The 17005-nt window shown below is 46.9% G+C and overlaps 1 protein-coding gene across 1 annotated transcript in view; it reads left to right on the top strand.

The window, feature by feature from the left end:
* Nucleotides 1-1601: 1601 nt before the first annotated feature.
* The window catches only part of Ttc39b (tetratricopeptide repeat domain 39B), a 94643-nt gene continuing 79239 nt past the window's right edge, over nucleotides 1602-17005 (top strand). The window contains exon 1 of the mRNA XM_028753621.1: nucleotides 1602-1777. Coding sequence (XP_028609454.1) covers nucleotides 1736-1777 — 42 coding nt within the window. The 5' untranslated portion in view covers nucleotides 1602-1735. The remainder of the gene's footprint in view (nucleotides 1778-17005) is intronic.

The following is a 17005-nucleotide window of genomic DNA, read 5'->3' as shown; positions in this document are numbered from 1 at the left end:
TGTGTGTGTGTGTGTGTGTGTGTCTGGGAAAGAAAAGTGCTTTATCTCATCAAAGAAAGAAGCATTCTACTTACCTCTCTAACATGGCTTCAGGGGGGGCCTGCCTTTTAAGGGGTGGTGTCTTAGCCAGATGATTGCCATACCTCACAGAAATGTCAATTCTCCAACCAAATCAGATGTTGTATTCTCTTGACCAAGAGGAGTCTTCCCTTAACTGGTCTTTACTGCTGCTGTGCCAAAGACACTTGGAGACAATAACATCATGAAGCTGGTATCAAGGATGCCATGGTGACTCATGGGAAATGTGTGTTAATAGGCCTTCTTCTCTCAGCTAGTCTACTGAAATCCACAGGGAGAAAAAAAAGGGTTGGCTGTAGTCACAGAGAGACCCAATGACAGCCTGGTGTTGCCGCCAGTCTGCTGAGTTTCTGATTCTGGCATCTTCGCTGTTTTACTTAGCAGCCGGGCCCTAGGAAAGTGACTTGAACTCTTGAGTTTCAGTTTACTGAACAGTGTCCCTCTTCTTACAGTTCTTATGAGAACGAGTGAGACAAAACATACAAGGGTCCCGGCATAATCCTAGTACATGATTAGTTCTCAATTAAAATTAGTTTCCTGTTTTTATGTTTACAGACAGACGAGCAGTATTTCATGAATCAGATACTGAGCATGGAAATGACCACATACAACAAGGAGGGGTGGGAAGTAGTGATAGCAGAGATAGAAGTTTGGTGTCTGGGGACATCACAGAACAGGAAATTTTTGGGGTGCTCTAGATGAGTGGGGTATTTTGTAACACTTGTCACCAAATTACACCCTGAGGGGAATTTAAAATAAAACTGACTCTCAACTCTAAGGTATATAGTTTTAACTTTTTTTCCAGTTGGATTACTCTATTATTTTGTAAGTCAGTAACAGGCATCAATTTCTAAACACAGTCAACAGATGCTAGGAAAGGCACAGGAAGCACCGTTCTAGGCCCTAGGGATACAGCATAGAAAAAGACAGCATCCCTATCTTCATGGATAATTCAAGCACAAATTACATCTATTTGTATTTACAAAAGGCAAGAATAACTCCTGCCGTATTGGGAGATGTACAGGGCTCTGAGTTACACCGAAGCCGTTACTTCCCAAACACAGAGGCAAAACAGAACTCGTATCTCTTGGAGAGGATGTTCTTGACACAGCGACTTGGGCATGTGATGTGTCAGATGCCTCTAGGTGACCAGTGACCCATGGCTGTCCTCTAGTTGCATCTGTCAGATGCTCTGTCCTCTGGGCGAAGTAAACGCTCTGGTTCCAGACCAAGGACCATGTGGACCACTAGCCACAGAGGGAGCGCAGCCACGACCTTGAGTTGTCAATTCTGTGCGCTCCAGTCTGGGAACCAGGCTCCTGCCAATCCCCTGTGGAGGCCGGTACCCCAGAGGTCCTTTTCCCGAGCACCCGCTGACTCTGTGGGTGACTCCTCCCCACGGAACCTGGTTGGCTGCTCTCTAAGGGGGCCGCGTGCCGGGGCGGGGCTATCCGTGAGGGGGCGGGGCATTAGCCTGGCATCCGCTTGGGTACTGGGTGCGCAGTGGATACCGCGGCGCCGGGGGCGGGGACTGCTCGGTCCCGTCGCTCCGGGCCGCCTGGTTCCTCCTCCTCCAACCGCGCTGGGCTGAACCCAGAGCCCAGAAAAGAGTCGGTTCTGAGTTCCCTGTGGTTGTGCGGCGGCCGCGGAGGGGAACATGGCGCTCGTAGGCAGCCGAGTGGAATTGGACGCGGATGAGGTGCGAGGACAGGCAGAACGGGCTGGTCTGGGCGCCGGCGGGCGTGGGAGGGATGCGGAGCCCCGCGGGGTCCGGGCTGGCACCGAGGGTGGGCAGGGCTGTCCTTCACGCCGAGGAGCGTCCCACGGGGCTAGGCAGAGCAGCCCGGAGCCAGCCTGAGCCTCCTTGGACCCTATGGGCTTTTGCGGAGCCGTTCTGGACCCGACTGTCGCTTTCTGTGGAAGTTCCGCGGGGTGTCCGCCAGGCGGGTGGGGTAGGGCTGCCTAGTCACCCCGGGGCCGTGGGCCGGAGCCTGAGCCCGGCCGTCGGGAAACGTCCCTTGCTCAGAATCGCCGGCGGCCTCGCCTATCTAGGCTTACCGAAGTGACCTGCCGGGTCCTCGCGCGGCGCCGGGGTCTGAACGCTCCCGGGCGGGGGCGCCCGACCTGTTGATTCCAGCGCTTCCTTCAGCTGCTGGGAGCGCGCGCTCTGCTCTCAAGTTGAGGGTCAGGCTCCTGCCGCCTCTGCTGCCATTTTACCTGACTTGAATTTTACAAGTCGCGGCCTGAGAAAGCTTTAGTTTCAAATGATGCAATAAATGGATGATGTGGAGGAGGCTAATGAGTTAGGATTCTGTCTTTACTGCCAGAAGATCCTGGTAACGAATAAGTACTGTGCTTTAAATGTTGACCTTAAGAACCGACCAAAAACCGAAGGATCGATCTTTATGCTACTGACAGTTAAGAAGGCGAACCAAAGCTTCCTGAGTGAAGGAAAGAGGACTAATGACACTGAGGACCTGCCTTGCAGTGTGGGCCCAAGACCACACACCAGGGAACTAGCGCTTGCCCAGGGGGCATGGATGTGTTGTTGCTGGACCTTCTAACTTAACTACACACAAGGCAAACAATGAGATAGCATTTTGTTACTATTTTCTTCTGTGACAACTTTTATTTATAGCTTTAGGCAGTTTTTTGGCATGACCTGTTGCTTACTCCTTTTAATTTACATTCCGAGATCTTTTCTGTAACCCAGAGTACTGCTACAGTACTTTGACCATCTATCACTTCCTCAAGAGTTTCTAATGTTCCTTCTTGTGTATACATTAAATAGCCGTCGTCTTGGCATGATAGAGTCTATAGTACAGTCTCAGTTGCTTATCCCAGGCTTGTCTCCAGCTGCTTCCCTGTCCCTAACCATTTAATTTATTTGTATTGAAAATGAAGGAACAATCCTGAGCCTGGTGATAAAGGTCTGTAATCTCAGCACTCAGATGGCTGAGGCAGGAGAATTACAAATTCAAGGCTACCCAGGACTATGTGGTGAGTTCTAGGCACATAGAAAAATCCACTAGCATGTATTTTTTTTTCTCTTCCCTAATAAAAAAATCAAGACCCAGAACAGCTCATAACTGTAGAGTGGTATTTCTGACTCTTGCTTGCTGTTGGAGAAATGCAATCCATAACAGTAGATGGCAAATGGGATTGTCTTGGCATATTGAGACAAAGGTCACTCTGTGTCAACTGCCAATAAAACAAACTCAAGAGCTCATGTGGAGGTGAGGTGTCAGAGCAGCAGACAGCCTGGCACAAAGACTTGAATACATGCTTGTTAAGTGAATTCGTGACTGCAGAAAAGATATGGCTTCATCAAGGCCTCAGTTTTTGCCTTATCCCTGATTGACTATAAGCTCCCATTTCATGCTAGGCGTTAATCTTAGGTGATGGACAGGGCACAAAGAAATTCTTTGTTCATGCCAAATCTACTTTTTACCCTCATGGTGGACAGGTATGTGGGCATAAGTTTATCCAGCCTCTACTGAGTGCTTTAGTACTCTGTGCTTAAATTTGGCTTCTCTTAGAGAAGGTATGGTTTTGGATCTCTAGACTCTGAGACAGGCCAGGGAGAGAAGCCATTTGTTGGACCCACTTAGGGTGGATGAGCAGGTGTGCATTAGGGTGTTGTAGGTAGTATTCTTGAAGAACTTGTGAAAAATCCCTAATTGTAAGTGGATTAAAGAACTATACCCCTCTGGGCAGTGGTGGCACAAGGTTCTTTAGAGCACCTAAGAGACAGACAGAGGAATCTCTTTGAGTTCAAGGCCAGCCTGGTGTATGGATCCTGTTCCAGGACAGCCAGGGCTCTGTTATACTGAGAAACCCTGTCTGGAGGGTTGGTGGGTGGGGAGGTGTTAAGGGAGGAAGAAAAAACCCAAAACAAGAACAAACCAAAACAAACATAAGAACTCCGCCCTGAGTGTGGAAGACTGTCAGGTTCACCAGGAGTGTGGAGACAGGAGGCAGCTTGCTTATCCAAGGGTTTCATACCCTCGAGAGCACTTTGCTTTCTTCCTGACCATTATTTGATGCTTTTGGGAAGTAAAAAGGGACAAAGTGGGCTGGAGAGATGGCTCAGCAGTTAAGAGCACTATTCTTCCAGAGGTCCTGAGTTAAATTCCCAGCAACCACATGGTGACTCACAACCATCTGTAATGGGGTCTGATGCCTTCTTCTGGCGTGTCTGAAGAGAGCAATGGTATACTCATATACATAAAGTTAAAAGGAGAGAGAGAAAACATTGTAGACTAGAAAGCCCTAATCTTGTTGCCTCACTTATGTGTATGTGTGTGGGATTAATTTACGGCTGGACATTCAGTCGTTAAAATGGCAAACATCTGATCGATCATCTTAGGTGCCAAGCTGGTGCTGATTGGGCGATCCATCATTGCAAAACTTATCCATGACTGGTGACCTTGACTGATAAGACACTCAGCCCCCAGGGCTTATTTAGTTTCCTGGTCCTGAGGAGTTAGGGCTAGGATTATCTAAATGTTCTAGTGTTGAGGGTTTTTTTGGGGGGTGGGGTGGGAGGGAGGGAGGGTAAGAGGGTGAGTGGGCTGGGAGGGCAGGTGGGGAGGTAGATCATTTTTGAGGTCATGACTAATACTGTGGGAATACTTTTTCATCCTAAGTACTCACAGAAATGAGAGTGGTGGGGAAACTTACAGTAAGTATCCCTTGGGTGGATTTTGTTTTTGAAATAGATTTTTAAAGGGGAACTGGAAAGATGACTCAGTGGTTAAGAGCACTGGCTGCTCTTCCAAAGGACCCAGGTTCAATTCTTAGCACCCATATGGCAGCTCACAACTGTCTGTAACTTCAGTTTCAGGGGAGCCAACACCCTCATACAGGTATACATGCAGGCAAAACACCAATCAATGTTCATAAAATAAAAATAAATTTATTTAAAATGACTTTTTAGATTCTGTGAAGAGAAATATGGTTGCATTTTTTCTTTTTAACTTATTTTTATTTACATTGATGATTTAATAGAAATGAACAATTTGTCTATACACACATATGAATTGCATTTCAAATTAAAAGTTATTCAGTGCCGGGCAGTGGTGGCGCAGGCCTTTAATCCCAGCACTTGGTAGGCAGAGGCAGGCAGATTTCTGAGTTTGAGGCCAGCCTGGTCTACAGAGTGAGTTCCAGGACAGCCAGGGCTATACAGAGAAACCCTGTCTCGAAAAACCAAAAAAAAGAAAAAAAAAGTTATTCAGTAAATACAGTTGTTAGGTTATTAATAGCTTTAAATTTTGGATTTAATACAGCTTTATTTAGTTATTCTGAAAGCATTATTGAGTAAGAAAATTAAGCCATATATATTCTCTTACACAATACATATATAACATGTTATTAAAATTTTATGGCCAGGTACAAATGGGGAAGCATCTAAAAAAGCCACTTAAGGAATTGATAATGAAGGAAAAAACCTTAAGAAATGCTGAAACATGTGAAGAAATGGCTTATGGATGGTTTTCATGGCCTGTTCCATATGTTGTTTTTTAATGATGGAGTCTTGCTATGTATTGTGGCTGGCTAGGAACTTAACCTTATAGACTAGGCCGGCCTCAAACTCCCACATAATACTGCCTCTGCCTTCCCAGTACTGGGATGACAGGCCTGTGACTCTGTGATCAGCTGATGATGTTTTAGTAAAACTGATTGGCACAATTGTTTTAGAATAACACTGAGATCATTGAAGGCGAGGTAGGTAATGTCCTAGAAGAGCACACGGCTTAGTAAATGATGGTTAGTTACCCAAGTAACCAGTCCACCTGTGGGTCAGGGTGGGATTCTACCTGGGATTCAGGTAGAATTCTATAATGTAGGCTTCAGAGTAAGACTGAGGTGCATTCAGTAGAGGGAACAGGGAATGCTGGCTGCCCTAGTTTAGGGACTAGATTAGGGTTCAAGAAGAGGTATATTGGGGTGAACCAGGATCCAGCTTGGGTGGAAGTTGGTGTGGACTGGATTAGAGGGAGCATCTTGGGGGCTGATGCAGCAAAGGCAGGCTCAGATCCCAGGAGGCCTGCAGTGCCATCATACTAAGGAGCCTGGATTCCATCTTATAAATAATGCAGGTGTTTGTTAGCTGCACCACACTCCCCTGCAGCAGCTCCAGGGGTCCCTTAATCTTTTAGGGATATTAACTCAGGCAAACTCAGGAATCTTGGCTTTGACATAGAAAAGAGTTTCAAGGTGAGCCTGTGTGAAACAGAGATGGGGTTTATCTACAGTAGAAGGATGCTCGGGAAGGAGACCATGGGAACGGCCTCTCAGAGAGGAGTCGCAGCAGAGTAAAAGGGTTTCAACCTAGACTTAGTGTGGGGATTAAGAAAAAGCTGCTCCAGCTACTTTTCGAGAGGTTGCGAAGAAGCCCCTCCTGGCTTCATGAATGACACTGGGCTATCTCTGGAAATGCCTTGGATAGAACTGTAATCTGATAAGGTAGACCTAGGAGTTACTGGGGTCACATGGGGGTTGACAATTTTTTCTTTTCTTTTTTTCTCTCTTCTCTCTTTTCTCCTCTCTCCTCTCCTTTCTTCTCCCCTCCCCATCTGTTTCCCTTCCCTTCCCTTCTGTACCCCCTCCTCTCTTTCATATTCCTATTTTTTTTTTTATGAGCCATAGTCTTATATAGTAAGCTTATATAGCTTGGAACTTGTTATGTAGACCAGGTTGGTCCCCAACTCATAGAAATCCACCTGTCTGGCTGGAGAGATGGCTCAGTAGTTAAGAGCACTGAGGTCCTGAGTTCAATTCCCAGCAACCACATGGTGGCTCACAACCATCTGTAATGGGATCTGATGCCTTCTTGTGGTGTGTCTGAACACAGCTGCAGTATACTCATATCAACCAATCAATCAACCAACCAGTCAATCAATCAATCTTTAAAGAAAGAAATCCACCTGTCTGTCTGCCTTCTAAGTTCTGGAATTAAAGGAATGTACTGCTATGCCTGGCTACACACTTCTTTTTATTTTTTGATTAAATTGGACTTAATCGCTTAATTTTGTTTTGTTGAGACATGGTTTCTCTGTGTGTAGACCTGGCTGTCCTGGAACACCTGAGACTGTCTCCTGAGTGCTGGGATTAAAGGCACGTGCCACCACCCCAGACCCACACCCCTTTTTATTATAGTTGCTGGTTAGAGTTTTAGAAAATTGCAAGTGTACAGTTGTGGAAGGAGAAAGGCCTGAAGCAAATGGTAATCGTCTAGAGTTCTTGGTTCTCAAGCAGTGACAGGCTTTGATTCAACCATGCTTCAAAGCGAAGCCTCCATTTCTTTCCCAGGTCTCCTTACTTTTCTGTCATTTTCAGATTGTGGGATTGGAGGCAGGAGGCTGCTTCACCAGCTCCTGTGGGTTGGGATGAGGCCTGAAGTAGAACAGGGGTGTGGTGTTGGAGGGACTGAGACTGAATTGCAGGGCCTATGGGGAGAGCAAGGAGGAGGGCTTGGCTTGGGGCAGAGGTGTGGGAGGAGGAGCAGCCGTACATTGGTAATTCAGGTTCCTGTTTAAGCTCAGGTTGGGCGGAGATGAGGGCATGCTTCTGAGCAGGAGAAGAAAGGCTCATTCCCATTCCTATCAGATGGGTGCTTATACAGGGAAGCAAGCAAGCAGGATAAACCCTGTGGCTCAGGAAGAGTTTCTGTATTGGGGGATTCTGGACTTAGGATAGGCAAGTCTTCTGTAAACTGTAATGCAGGCGAGTGGAAGGAAACAGCACCGGTTGCTATCAGTCCAGCTCAGGTTAACAAGCCACCCCCCTCCCACCCCCCCACCCCACTGCTGAGATGCTGGGTGTAGGATGTCTTTTGGAATCGTAGATAGCCTTGGAGCGCATCTTTCTCAGCAGAACTTTCCTTGGTGTTCCCCACCCCTCCACAGACCTGGGTACCTCCCTTCCCTCTTCCACTGCTTACACGGGTAGGTGTCATCTCTTCAGGTGGTTTCTGCCTTTTTGGTTTTCTGCCTTGGCCTTTTGCTAATTGTCTACAGCAAGAATCTGATACTGTGAATCCCAAGAGACTCTTGGTTTCTGTCTTGCCGTCTATGGACAATTAGTTCCCCCAACCTGCTCCTCTCCGGTCCAGTCGTGCGTCTTGAGTGGAGTCTCCTGGAATCCCTTCACATTCACGGTCACACTTGTGAGGTTCAGGCAGGGAGGAAGACAGGAGGAGAAAGCCCCTTGTTGTTAGCAGCTCTGTCAGAACTCCTTTTCCATCCCTGGGCCCAGTGAGTCTGGGCTCCCTCATCCTGCCAGATCTCTGTACCACAGCAGCCAGACAGCCATGTTGGTGAAGTCATCATCACAGTTCTCTGAAGGGTCTTGAGGTGTGGGATTCTTGGGAGTTCATAGTGCTCTCATGAATCCTTAAACTCTACGTAAATACCCAAAGACCCCATGTATGCATGCATGGTGTGTGTGTGTGTGTGTGTGTGTAGCCGATGCTTTTTTTTGCAGGACAAGTACCTTGGCCTTGATCCTATTATACTGGCACTTGCATAGGGCCTACATATTTAAATTATTCTTGGTAAATGATACACTGTCTATGTTGGATCTTAGGGTAACTAATAAGTGGTGCAGTCTGTCTTGGGTGGGAAGTGCTAGGGATGGGAAACTCCTCCTCTCGGAGTGGGGCTCTGGAGGGTGGGACTGGGTGTGACCAGATGCCAGCTGGCACTGGGGCCACAGAAGAGGGTATCTCACTGGGAGAAGGGTGAAGTGTTCATTTACAGGATGGATAAAGGTTAGCCGGGTTTGGTGTGAAGGGAGTTCAGTACGGCTGGTCAGCAGGGTGTGGTTTTGAAGGTGTGTCCTGCCCCAGAGGACAGCGAGGTCAAGGCTTGGATTCCAGACTGAGACCTTGTGAAGGGCAATGACTTAGAGCTTGCTCCTTAATTCTTTGGGCCTTGGTTACTTTGGGGGTGGGGCTGGGGGTTGGTTCTTCATGGGTAGCAAGCAGTTTGAAATGCATGCTGTGTCTGTAAATTCTTTCCAGTAGGGCTTCTTTAGAGGTTCAGAGGGGGAATTTTAGTAGCCAGTGTGGGAGCTGAGAGCCCGAGGAAAGGCATGGTGGAAGTGAAGCCGTAGTTGGTGTGTGTGTGTGTGTGTGTGTGTCTGTCTGTCTGTCTGTCTGTCTGTGGCAGAGAGCACTGGAGAGCTGGCTGAGACTGGCCAGGTTTTGCCTTGAACCAGCTTAGCTGAGGTTTTTGTTTTGTTTTGTTTTTGTTGTTGTTTGTTTGTTTGTTTCCCCCTTCTCCTAGTGGGGAGATATGTGAATCTTTCTGTATCTGAGGATTTTTACCTTTTTTAGGGACAGAGTATATGGGGCTTTTTAGTTTTTTTGAGACAGGGTTTTTTTCTGTATGGCTCTGGTAGATACTGTTAGGCTTCTACAGCGTTACTACACACTGGGCTTCCTTGTACCAAGACATTAACTGAAGAGTCTTTATAAAATCCAGAGACAGTGAGCAGTGCTGACGGCACCGAAGAAGTGGAAGGAGAGAGTGCTCTGAGCAGTCAAGTGCTTTATCCCAGTGAATGCAATGTCGGAATGTACTCAGTACTCAGTACTTCAGTAACGTACCCAAGGCCTGACACAAGGGAGGCCAGGCCCAGAGCCCAGCTGCTGCCCTCGGAAGCCAGCACTACTCACTCACACAGAAGCCAGCAGGGCTCAGTCAGTGAGCACCTGGTGGACTGGTCTGCACTGAGTGATCAGTGGGATTCTGGGCAGGGCTTTGAAATCAGGCCTCACTGTCTTCCTCCAGGACTCCTTCCTTCCTAGTCAGCCTCATTTTGCTTACCGTGTGAGAACCTGAGGGTAGTTTCCTGGGTGCTCAGTGGCCCGAGTCAGTGGTAGGAAAGGAGAAACCTTGGCTGTCCCTGCTGCCAGTGCAACAGAGACTCAGTCTGGCTCTGTCCCAGAGACTAAGAATCAGGTGACGAAACAGCCTGTGCACTTCCTCAGACGTGTCTGACCCTGCCTGAGTCCTTGCTCACTACCCCCAGGTTGTAGTCCCAGGTTCCTGACTGTTCCTAGGAAATGGGATTGGGGACTGGGAAAATGAAAGTAAAGGCCGTCGCTGTTGCTTCCTGTTTTCAAAACAAAAACCCGAAGGACAGTACAGGAGGGTGGAGAAGGTCCCCAGTGTCAAAAAGAGCTTTTGCTCACACTGTAGAATATAACCGTAGTGCCAGCTACTTTGAAGGCTGAGGTAGGAGAATCCCTTGTGCCCAGGAACCCCAGGCTAGTTTAGCCTGGGCAGCAGAGTGCGTCCCTGTGCACCTTAGAAAGCTAAAGGAAGTGGTTGATGAAAAGTCACAGAGTGGTTGGAGGCCAAGAAGATTCACTCTATATTCAGTGCCTTTTGAAATAATAGGTCAGGAACCCTCGAGAACTCCCATGGGAGGCCCAACACAGATGTTACCCACCCCTGTCTTGTCTGTTTTGTAAGTAGAGTTTTATGGAAATAAACCATGGCTGTTTGTCTAGATACTGTCTGTGGGTACTTTTGCAACGACACTTGAGTAGCAGGGACACAGGTCACATGGTCGTACTTAAGGACTCATAGGTCCTTTGCTGGCCCTTGTACTGGGTGATTTCTAGGGATATAGTTTATTCATATATGTTGTGGAGTTTATGAATTATTTGCTTCCTTCCTTCCCTATTAGTTAGATATCAGAACCTAGTTAAAACTAGTCTGTTTGCCACATCCTCTGAAGTGGTGTGTGCAAAACTGGAGGCAGGTGGAAGTGGGTTTGAATTCCTGCTTCTTGTAAGTCACTTAATCTCTTAATCTCTTGTAAATTACTTAATCTCTCTGTGTCTTCCTCTTAAGGAAAAACAGTTCCTCCTGCCTAGTAAGACTGCTCTGAAGGTGTACAGTCTAAGCAGAGCTCTAGCGTTGGGTGTCAGTGCTAGCTCAAATGCTGGCTCCTGGCACTGTCATCAAGAGCGGCTCTTAGGCATTGTTCTCTCAGACCCTGCATGGCAGTCCTCCACTGGGGGAGTCCCTTAGGACAATGCAGTTTCCTATTAGGTTAATTCCCAGAACTCCAGCTGGGTAAATGGTGTGGATTTATAGTCCTTAAGCTTTTCTAAGGGAGAAAAATGAACTCAAAGGGCCATCTGTTCTAGCTTGTCTGCCATGGAACAGTGTTAGCATTTGTCCACAGGGGAAGTGGCATCCATTCTCCCACTGACGCTGACAGATTGATGGTGGTGTAACCTCTGGTTATTCTGGCCTTGTGTTGTGTAGGCCCACTTTCCATTGGTGGATGTCTGTGTTCTTACAGGGTGTTCATGCAGCAAGCTTGGGAGGGACTAGGATGTAGGATGTTTACGTATGGTTACTGTTTCCCACTGTTAATTGAGATGGTAACCTCTGGAATGCAGAGATTCACTTCTTACAGTTCTAGAGTCTGAGATTGAAGATTGAGCTGCCACATCTGGTGAGGACCTTCCTGCTGTGTCTTAACATGGTCCATGGCATCATGTAGGGAGAGAAAGAGCGAACTCACTTGAATCAGTAACCCAATTTTCTCATTTTATTTTTTAAGCAATGCAGGATATTGAACTCAGGGCCTCATGTATGCAAGGCAAGCACTCTACCATCTAAGCCACATCTTCAGACTAATAACCCACTCTTACAATTACTAACCCAATACTGCCAGTAAGTAACCCTCTCCCACAATAGTCATTGACATTAACCCATTCATGAGGGTTTTGTTCTTGTCTTAGTGTTCCATTGCTGTGAAGAGACACCATGAGCGGAGCAACCTTTAAAAGGAAGCATTTAACTGGGAGCTTGCTTAATGGTTTGCAGGGTTAATCTGTAGGCTGTAGGTGGAGGGAGGATTACTGGGCCTGGCATAGGCTTTTGAAACCTCAAAGCTCACCACCAGCGACACATCTCCTCCAACAAGGTTGTCTCCTAATCCTTTCCAAATGTTTCCAGTAACTGGGGACCAGGCACTCAGCTATGAGTCTGTGGGGGCCATTCTCATTCAAACCACCACAGTCTCCAGTTCGTAATCACTTCCTAGAGATCTGTCTTTCAAGATAATTTGAGTAGAGACGACGTTTCCAGTGGTTGGACTCTGGAGAACCGTCTTAATCAGTGGCAGTTACTGTAGAAGAGCTCTCATGGCCGAAGGGTGGTTCTTCCTCAAGTCCACCTGTCTCCTCTGCAGTTCCCACACAGGTTAACAAGTCATGTTCAACACCTGCACGTGCTAGCCCTCCCACAGCTTCCCCTGCTGGCCCACAGCTACTTAGCAGTTTTGGCTGCCTCAAAGGAGCAAGACTGTCCCTTTGACCCATTTGTTGTGAGATCCAGCCAGGATGAGGTGGAGGTGTCCTGGGGTTCAGCCAGAACTGAGGCCCTTCTTCCCTGAAGCTTTTAGCAATTCCTAACAGCATGGTGTATCCTCTTACCTGGGAGAGAGAAATTCCCTTTCTAGAGTCAGTCAGACTTTTCTGTTGCTATGTTAAAAATACCCAGACAGACTGACCAGCAGACAGACAGACAGTTTACGGGAGAAAGAGTTTGCTTGGTTAACCCTCTGAGAGGGTCATTCTCTTGTCATTTGGCTTTGGGTCCCTGTAGTGAAGCACATGTATGGCCATGGGAAACTGTTGCAGTCTCTAGAGAGGGTCTAGAATGGTGGATTCCTCCCAACAGCGTCCCCAGTCATGTACTTCTTCTGTCTTCTACTTTTCATTGCCTCTCAGTAGTGTCTTTTTTGTCTGACTCCATAAAGGATCAACCCATTGATTAGGTCAGATCCATAGGATCTGAACACTTCCTAAATGCTCAGCAGCCGGAAGCCAAGCCCTGAAAAGTGAGGCCGTGGGGACATTTTGCATTCAAACCCTAATACCTGCATGACGGCAGCATTAGCTCAGTACACTCATTCTTACCCACGTTTACCAGACATGTCTGCAGTTTCAGCACTCAGGAGGGGAGACAGGAGGATACGGAGTTCAGGTCATCCTCAGCTACTACACAGTTTAAGGGCAACCTGGGTTACATGAGAACAAACTAACATCATCCACCTAGTCTTTTCAAGCCATGATTTACACATCATAAACTTGCCTCCTTCCCTCCTGCCTCACAGTGTAGAAATCTGATCTGACTTCCCCAGCGGTAGCTCACTCCTTTTTATGTAGCCCTGTTCGCTGTGCCGCTCTGGTGCTTCAGTCTGTTGTGGAGTGGGATAGGCTGGTGTTAGCAGTCCTGTTTCCAGTACTGCAGCTAGCCACGTTGACCATGCTGGCCTCACATATTCACTTGTTGATGGTAATTTTAAGATGTACTTTGAGGAGGAAAGGGTTTTGTTTTTAAACTTAAACAGTAGTAAAGTTCCTTTTGGAGAACTGGCTCATGCTGGTTAATGTTATACCAGTTAGGTCATCTGGGAGAGGAAAGGAAATGCCAGTTAAGAAACCGCCTCCACTAGACTGGCCTGTACGAAAATCTGTGGTGCATTTTCCTGATGAATGATTGAAATGAAATGGGAGTGCCCAGCCCACTGTGGACCGTGCCACCCCTGGGCAGGTGGTTCCGGGTTGTATATGAAAGCAGACTGAGCAAGCCAGAAGTAGTAGCCTTTCCTCCATGGTCTCTGCTTCAGTTCCTGCCTTGACTTCTCTCAGTCATGGGCCATAACCTGTAAGCTAACATTAACCCTTTCCCTCTCGAGTTGGATTAGTCAGTGTTTTATCACAGGACACACGCTCAAGCCAGGGAAGCAAGGGAAAGGCCCACTAGGTCAGTTTCCTAACTCACAGCCTGACTCCTGGGGTAGGTATGGAATGGTCACAAGATGGATTCGATTGTGCTTTGGCCCAGCGAAGCTGTTAGAGACACTGTGCGTCACCAGCCACTCCTTGTTTCATATCAGTTGGGGTGCTCCTCGTGACTTTTCAAGAATGATGGAAAATAGGCTTTCCTGTTTCCTCGTCATCCTTCAGTCTGAGTATGAAGTTAGTGTGCACTGGAGTTGTACTGTACCAAGATGCTTGTATTTAAGAATTGCTTTTTCAGTTCCTGACTTTAGTTTCATTTAAAAAAATGTTAAGTGAATTTTGGGTTGGAATTAGGACAAAATTTGCAAATATTTCTGAAATGGCCTAAACACACACAAAAAAACATGCTGTGTTTTTATGTGGCATTCATTGCATCGACTGTTATAAAATCAAATTATTTAACTCTGAAAAATGCTGAAGGTATGGGGTGGTAAGATGGCTCAGCAGTTAAGAGCACTGACTGCTCTTCCAGAGGTTATGAGTTCAAATCCCAGCATCCACATGGTGGCTCACAGCTATCCACAATGAGATCTGATGTCCTCTTATGGGGTGTTTGAAGACAGCTATAATGTACTTACATGAAATAAATAAATAAATAAATAAATAAATAAATAAATAAATGCATGCTGAAGGTGTTTAGTATCCTACATAGCAAATCTTCAGCCAACATTTAATTCTTTATAGAAAAATAAACAGATACTCCTTATGAGTATGCAAATTCACTTTCACCTTTATTCATTTTGTAAGTGTATGAGTTCTGTTTGAATGTATGTCTGTGCATCATGTAATGCCTGATGCCCTTAGAGTTCAGAAGAGCATCAGATCCCTTGGAACTGGAGTTTCAGATGGTTGTGAGCCACCATGTGGGTGCTGGGTATTGAACCGGGGTCCTCTGCAAGAGCGACAACTGTTCTTAATGCTGAGTCACTCTCCAGCCCCCTCATCCTTAATACATGGTAAGCTAAAGAGTTGTCTATAAACGGGTTTTAAATATTTATTATCAATTAATATTTAATTTATATTTCTATTTTGTATACCTGTATATTTGGTGTTGCATAAAGATTTTTTTGGGCAAAAAGAAGTCAGAGAAAATTTAAGAAGTCTCCCATTTGAAAGTACACAAGCCCAGTTGTCTGTATATCACACTACAGTAGGTTAGATGTGAGTATTTTAAGATTGTTTAAAGAACTCTTGTCCACGTGCTGAAGACTACAAAGCCCTGGCTTTCAAGGGAGGTCACCGGAGACTGTCATCCTTTTGAATCTTCTGAAGCGAGCAGAGGGCTTTGCACATGGATTTAAAATAGCACCATGTCTCCAGAGGCCTCAGCCTTCATTCTCCCTTTCCACCTCTCAGTTGCCCTTTCTTTGCCATCAGCCATGGCTGTGGAGTCTGTAGCTCCATTTTGGTCTTCTTTGCTATCACTGTGGCCCCCAAGTAAGACCTTATACAATGGTCTTCCATGGCCCCACCCCCTGGGAGAGCACCCTATAGGTGTCCTTGCCTCCTCTTTGCCCTCTCCATTCTGTGTCCCTGCTGATCTTTTTCAGACACTGATTTCGTGTTTCTTCTCAGTGTGCAGACTTGCAGTGGCTGTCCATAGTAATTAGAAGAAAACCACTCTCCTTGTGACCAGAATAGTTGAGCTTTTTGCCTCCCTCCAGTGTCTCTTGCCTTCTCTGCCACTTTTCCCTCTCAGAGCCAAGTTACTCGCTACCACAGTGCTCTTGTGAGTGCTTCCTAGTCTGGCTGACTCAGCCAGGCACCAATTCCTGAACTTCCCATTCTCACCACAGAGGTCAAATTTCCAAAAAGGCTCTGCTGGCTGGTTTTCTGTAAACATAGACACAAAGCGAGTCATCGGAGAGGAGGGAGCCTCAGTTGAGGAAATGTCTCCATGAGATCCAGTTATAGACAAGGTTGTAGGGCATTTTCATAATTAGTGATTGAAGACTCACTTCTAGCTGGGTAAACCATGGAGAGCAAACTGGTGAGCAGCCCTCCTCCATGGCCTCTGCATCAGCTCCTGCCTCTAGGTTCCTGCCCTGTTCGAGTTCCTGTCCTGACTTCCTTCAGTGATTGACTATAATGTAGAAGTGTAAACCAAATAAACTATTTCCTCCCCAGCTTTCCTTTTGGTTATGGTGTTTCATCATAGCAGTGATAACCGTATAAGGCAGAAGCTTAGCTGGGTTCCTATGTTCAGATCAGCTGGGCCCTTACTGCAGAGTCCTTTGTTTTTCCCTAGCTGTGGGTATTATCTGCACAATCTTGTTTGTTTATATCCTTTTTTGTTATCTGTCTCCTATCTAATTTTCATTGCAGGAAACAGCAGTTGCTGTAGGCAGTTTAAGGAGGAAATAAGGTACTTGGAAGGGCTGTGGAGTGGTTGATCCAGGCTCCTGTTCATGCAGGACCCCCCAGTCCACTTAGGGAAGACCCTGGTGCTCGGGGCTCTGTCACTTAGCTCTCCTTTGCTGTTTCTTAAGGGAGGAGAAGTTTGTTTTGGTTTCCATCTGTGGTCAGCTGGCCCCAGGCCAGACAGGACATGCGAGTGGGAAGATGTGTTGGAGCAGTGCTGCTGCTCTATTGCTGACCAGGGAGAGAGAGGACAGACAAGTTCCAAGGGCACGTTCCCTCCACAAGCTCTTGCAGGCTTCACCGAAGCCCAGTAGTTAGTATTTTAGTAGTAGCAGCACTGCCTTCGAGGAGCAAGCCTTCAACACGGGAGCCTTCCTCTGGGGCTGTTTAAGACACAAACCACGACTGGGGCTAAGCCTTCATGGAACTCTGCAGTGAGCTAGAGTAAATGCCCCGATAATGCTGGTGACATAGCCTGTTGTCACCTCCGCTGGATAACAGGAAAAGCCAGAAAGGGGAGCAGGATGGCCCCATCCCTCCAGACGGCCTGTGTATCCTGACAGAAGGGACCTATGTTCTGTTTTGCTTTATTTTGTGTTTTCATTGTTTAGCCCTGGCTAGTCTAGACACTTAGGGTCCTCTTTCCCCCAGTCCCCACCTTCAGAGTCTGGGACTACAGATGTGTGCCACCATGTCCAGTATGCACTGGTGAATCTTAGCAGG

This window comes from Grammomys surdaster, unplaced genomic scaffold (assembly GCF_004785775.1).
Source record: "Grammomys surdaster isolate TR1022 unplaced genomic scaffold, NIH_TR_1.0 125951, whole genome shotgun sequence".
Taxonomy (NCBI): Eukaryota; Metazoa; Chordata; class Mammalia; order Rodentia; family Muridae; genus Grammomys; species Grammomys surdaster.
The sequence above is the reverse complement of the archived record's forward strand: the minus strand, read 5'-3'. Positions and strand labels throughout refer to the sequence as shown.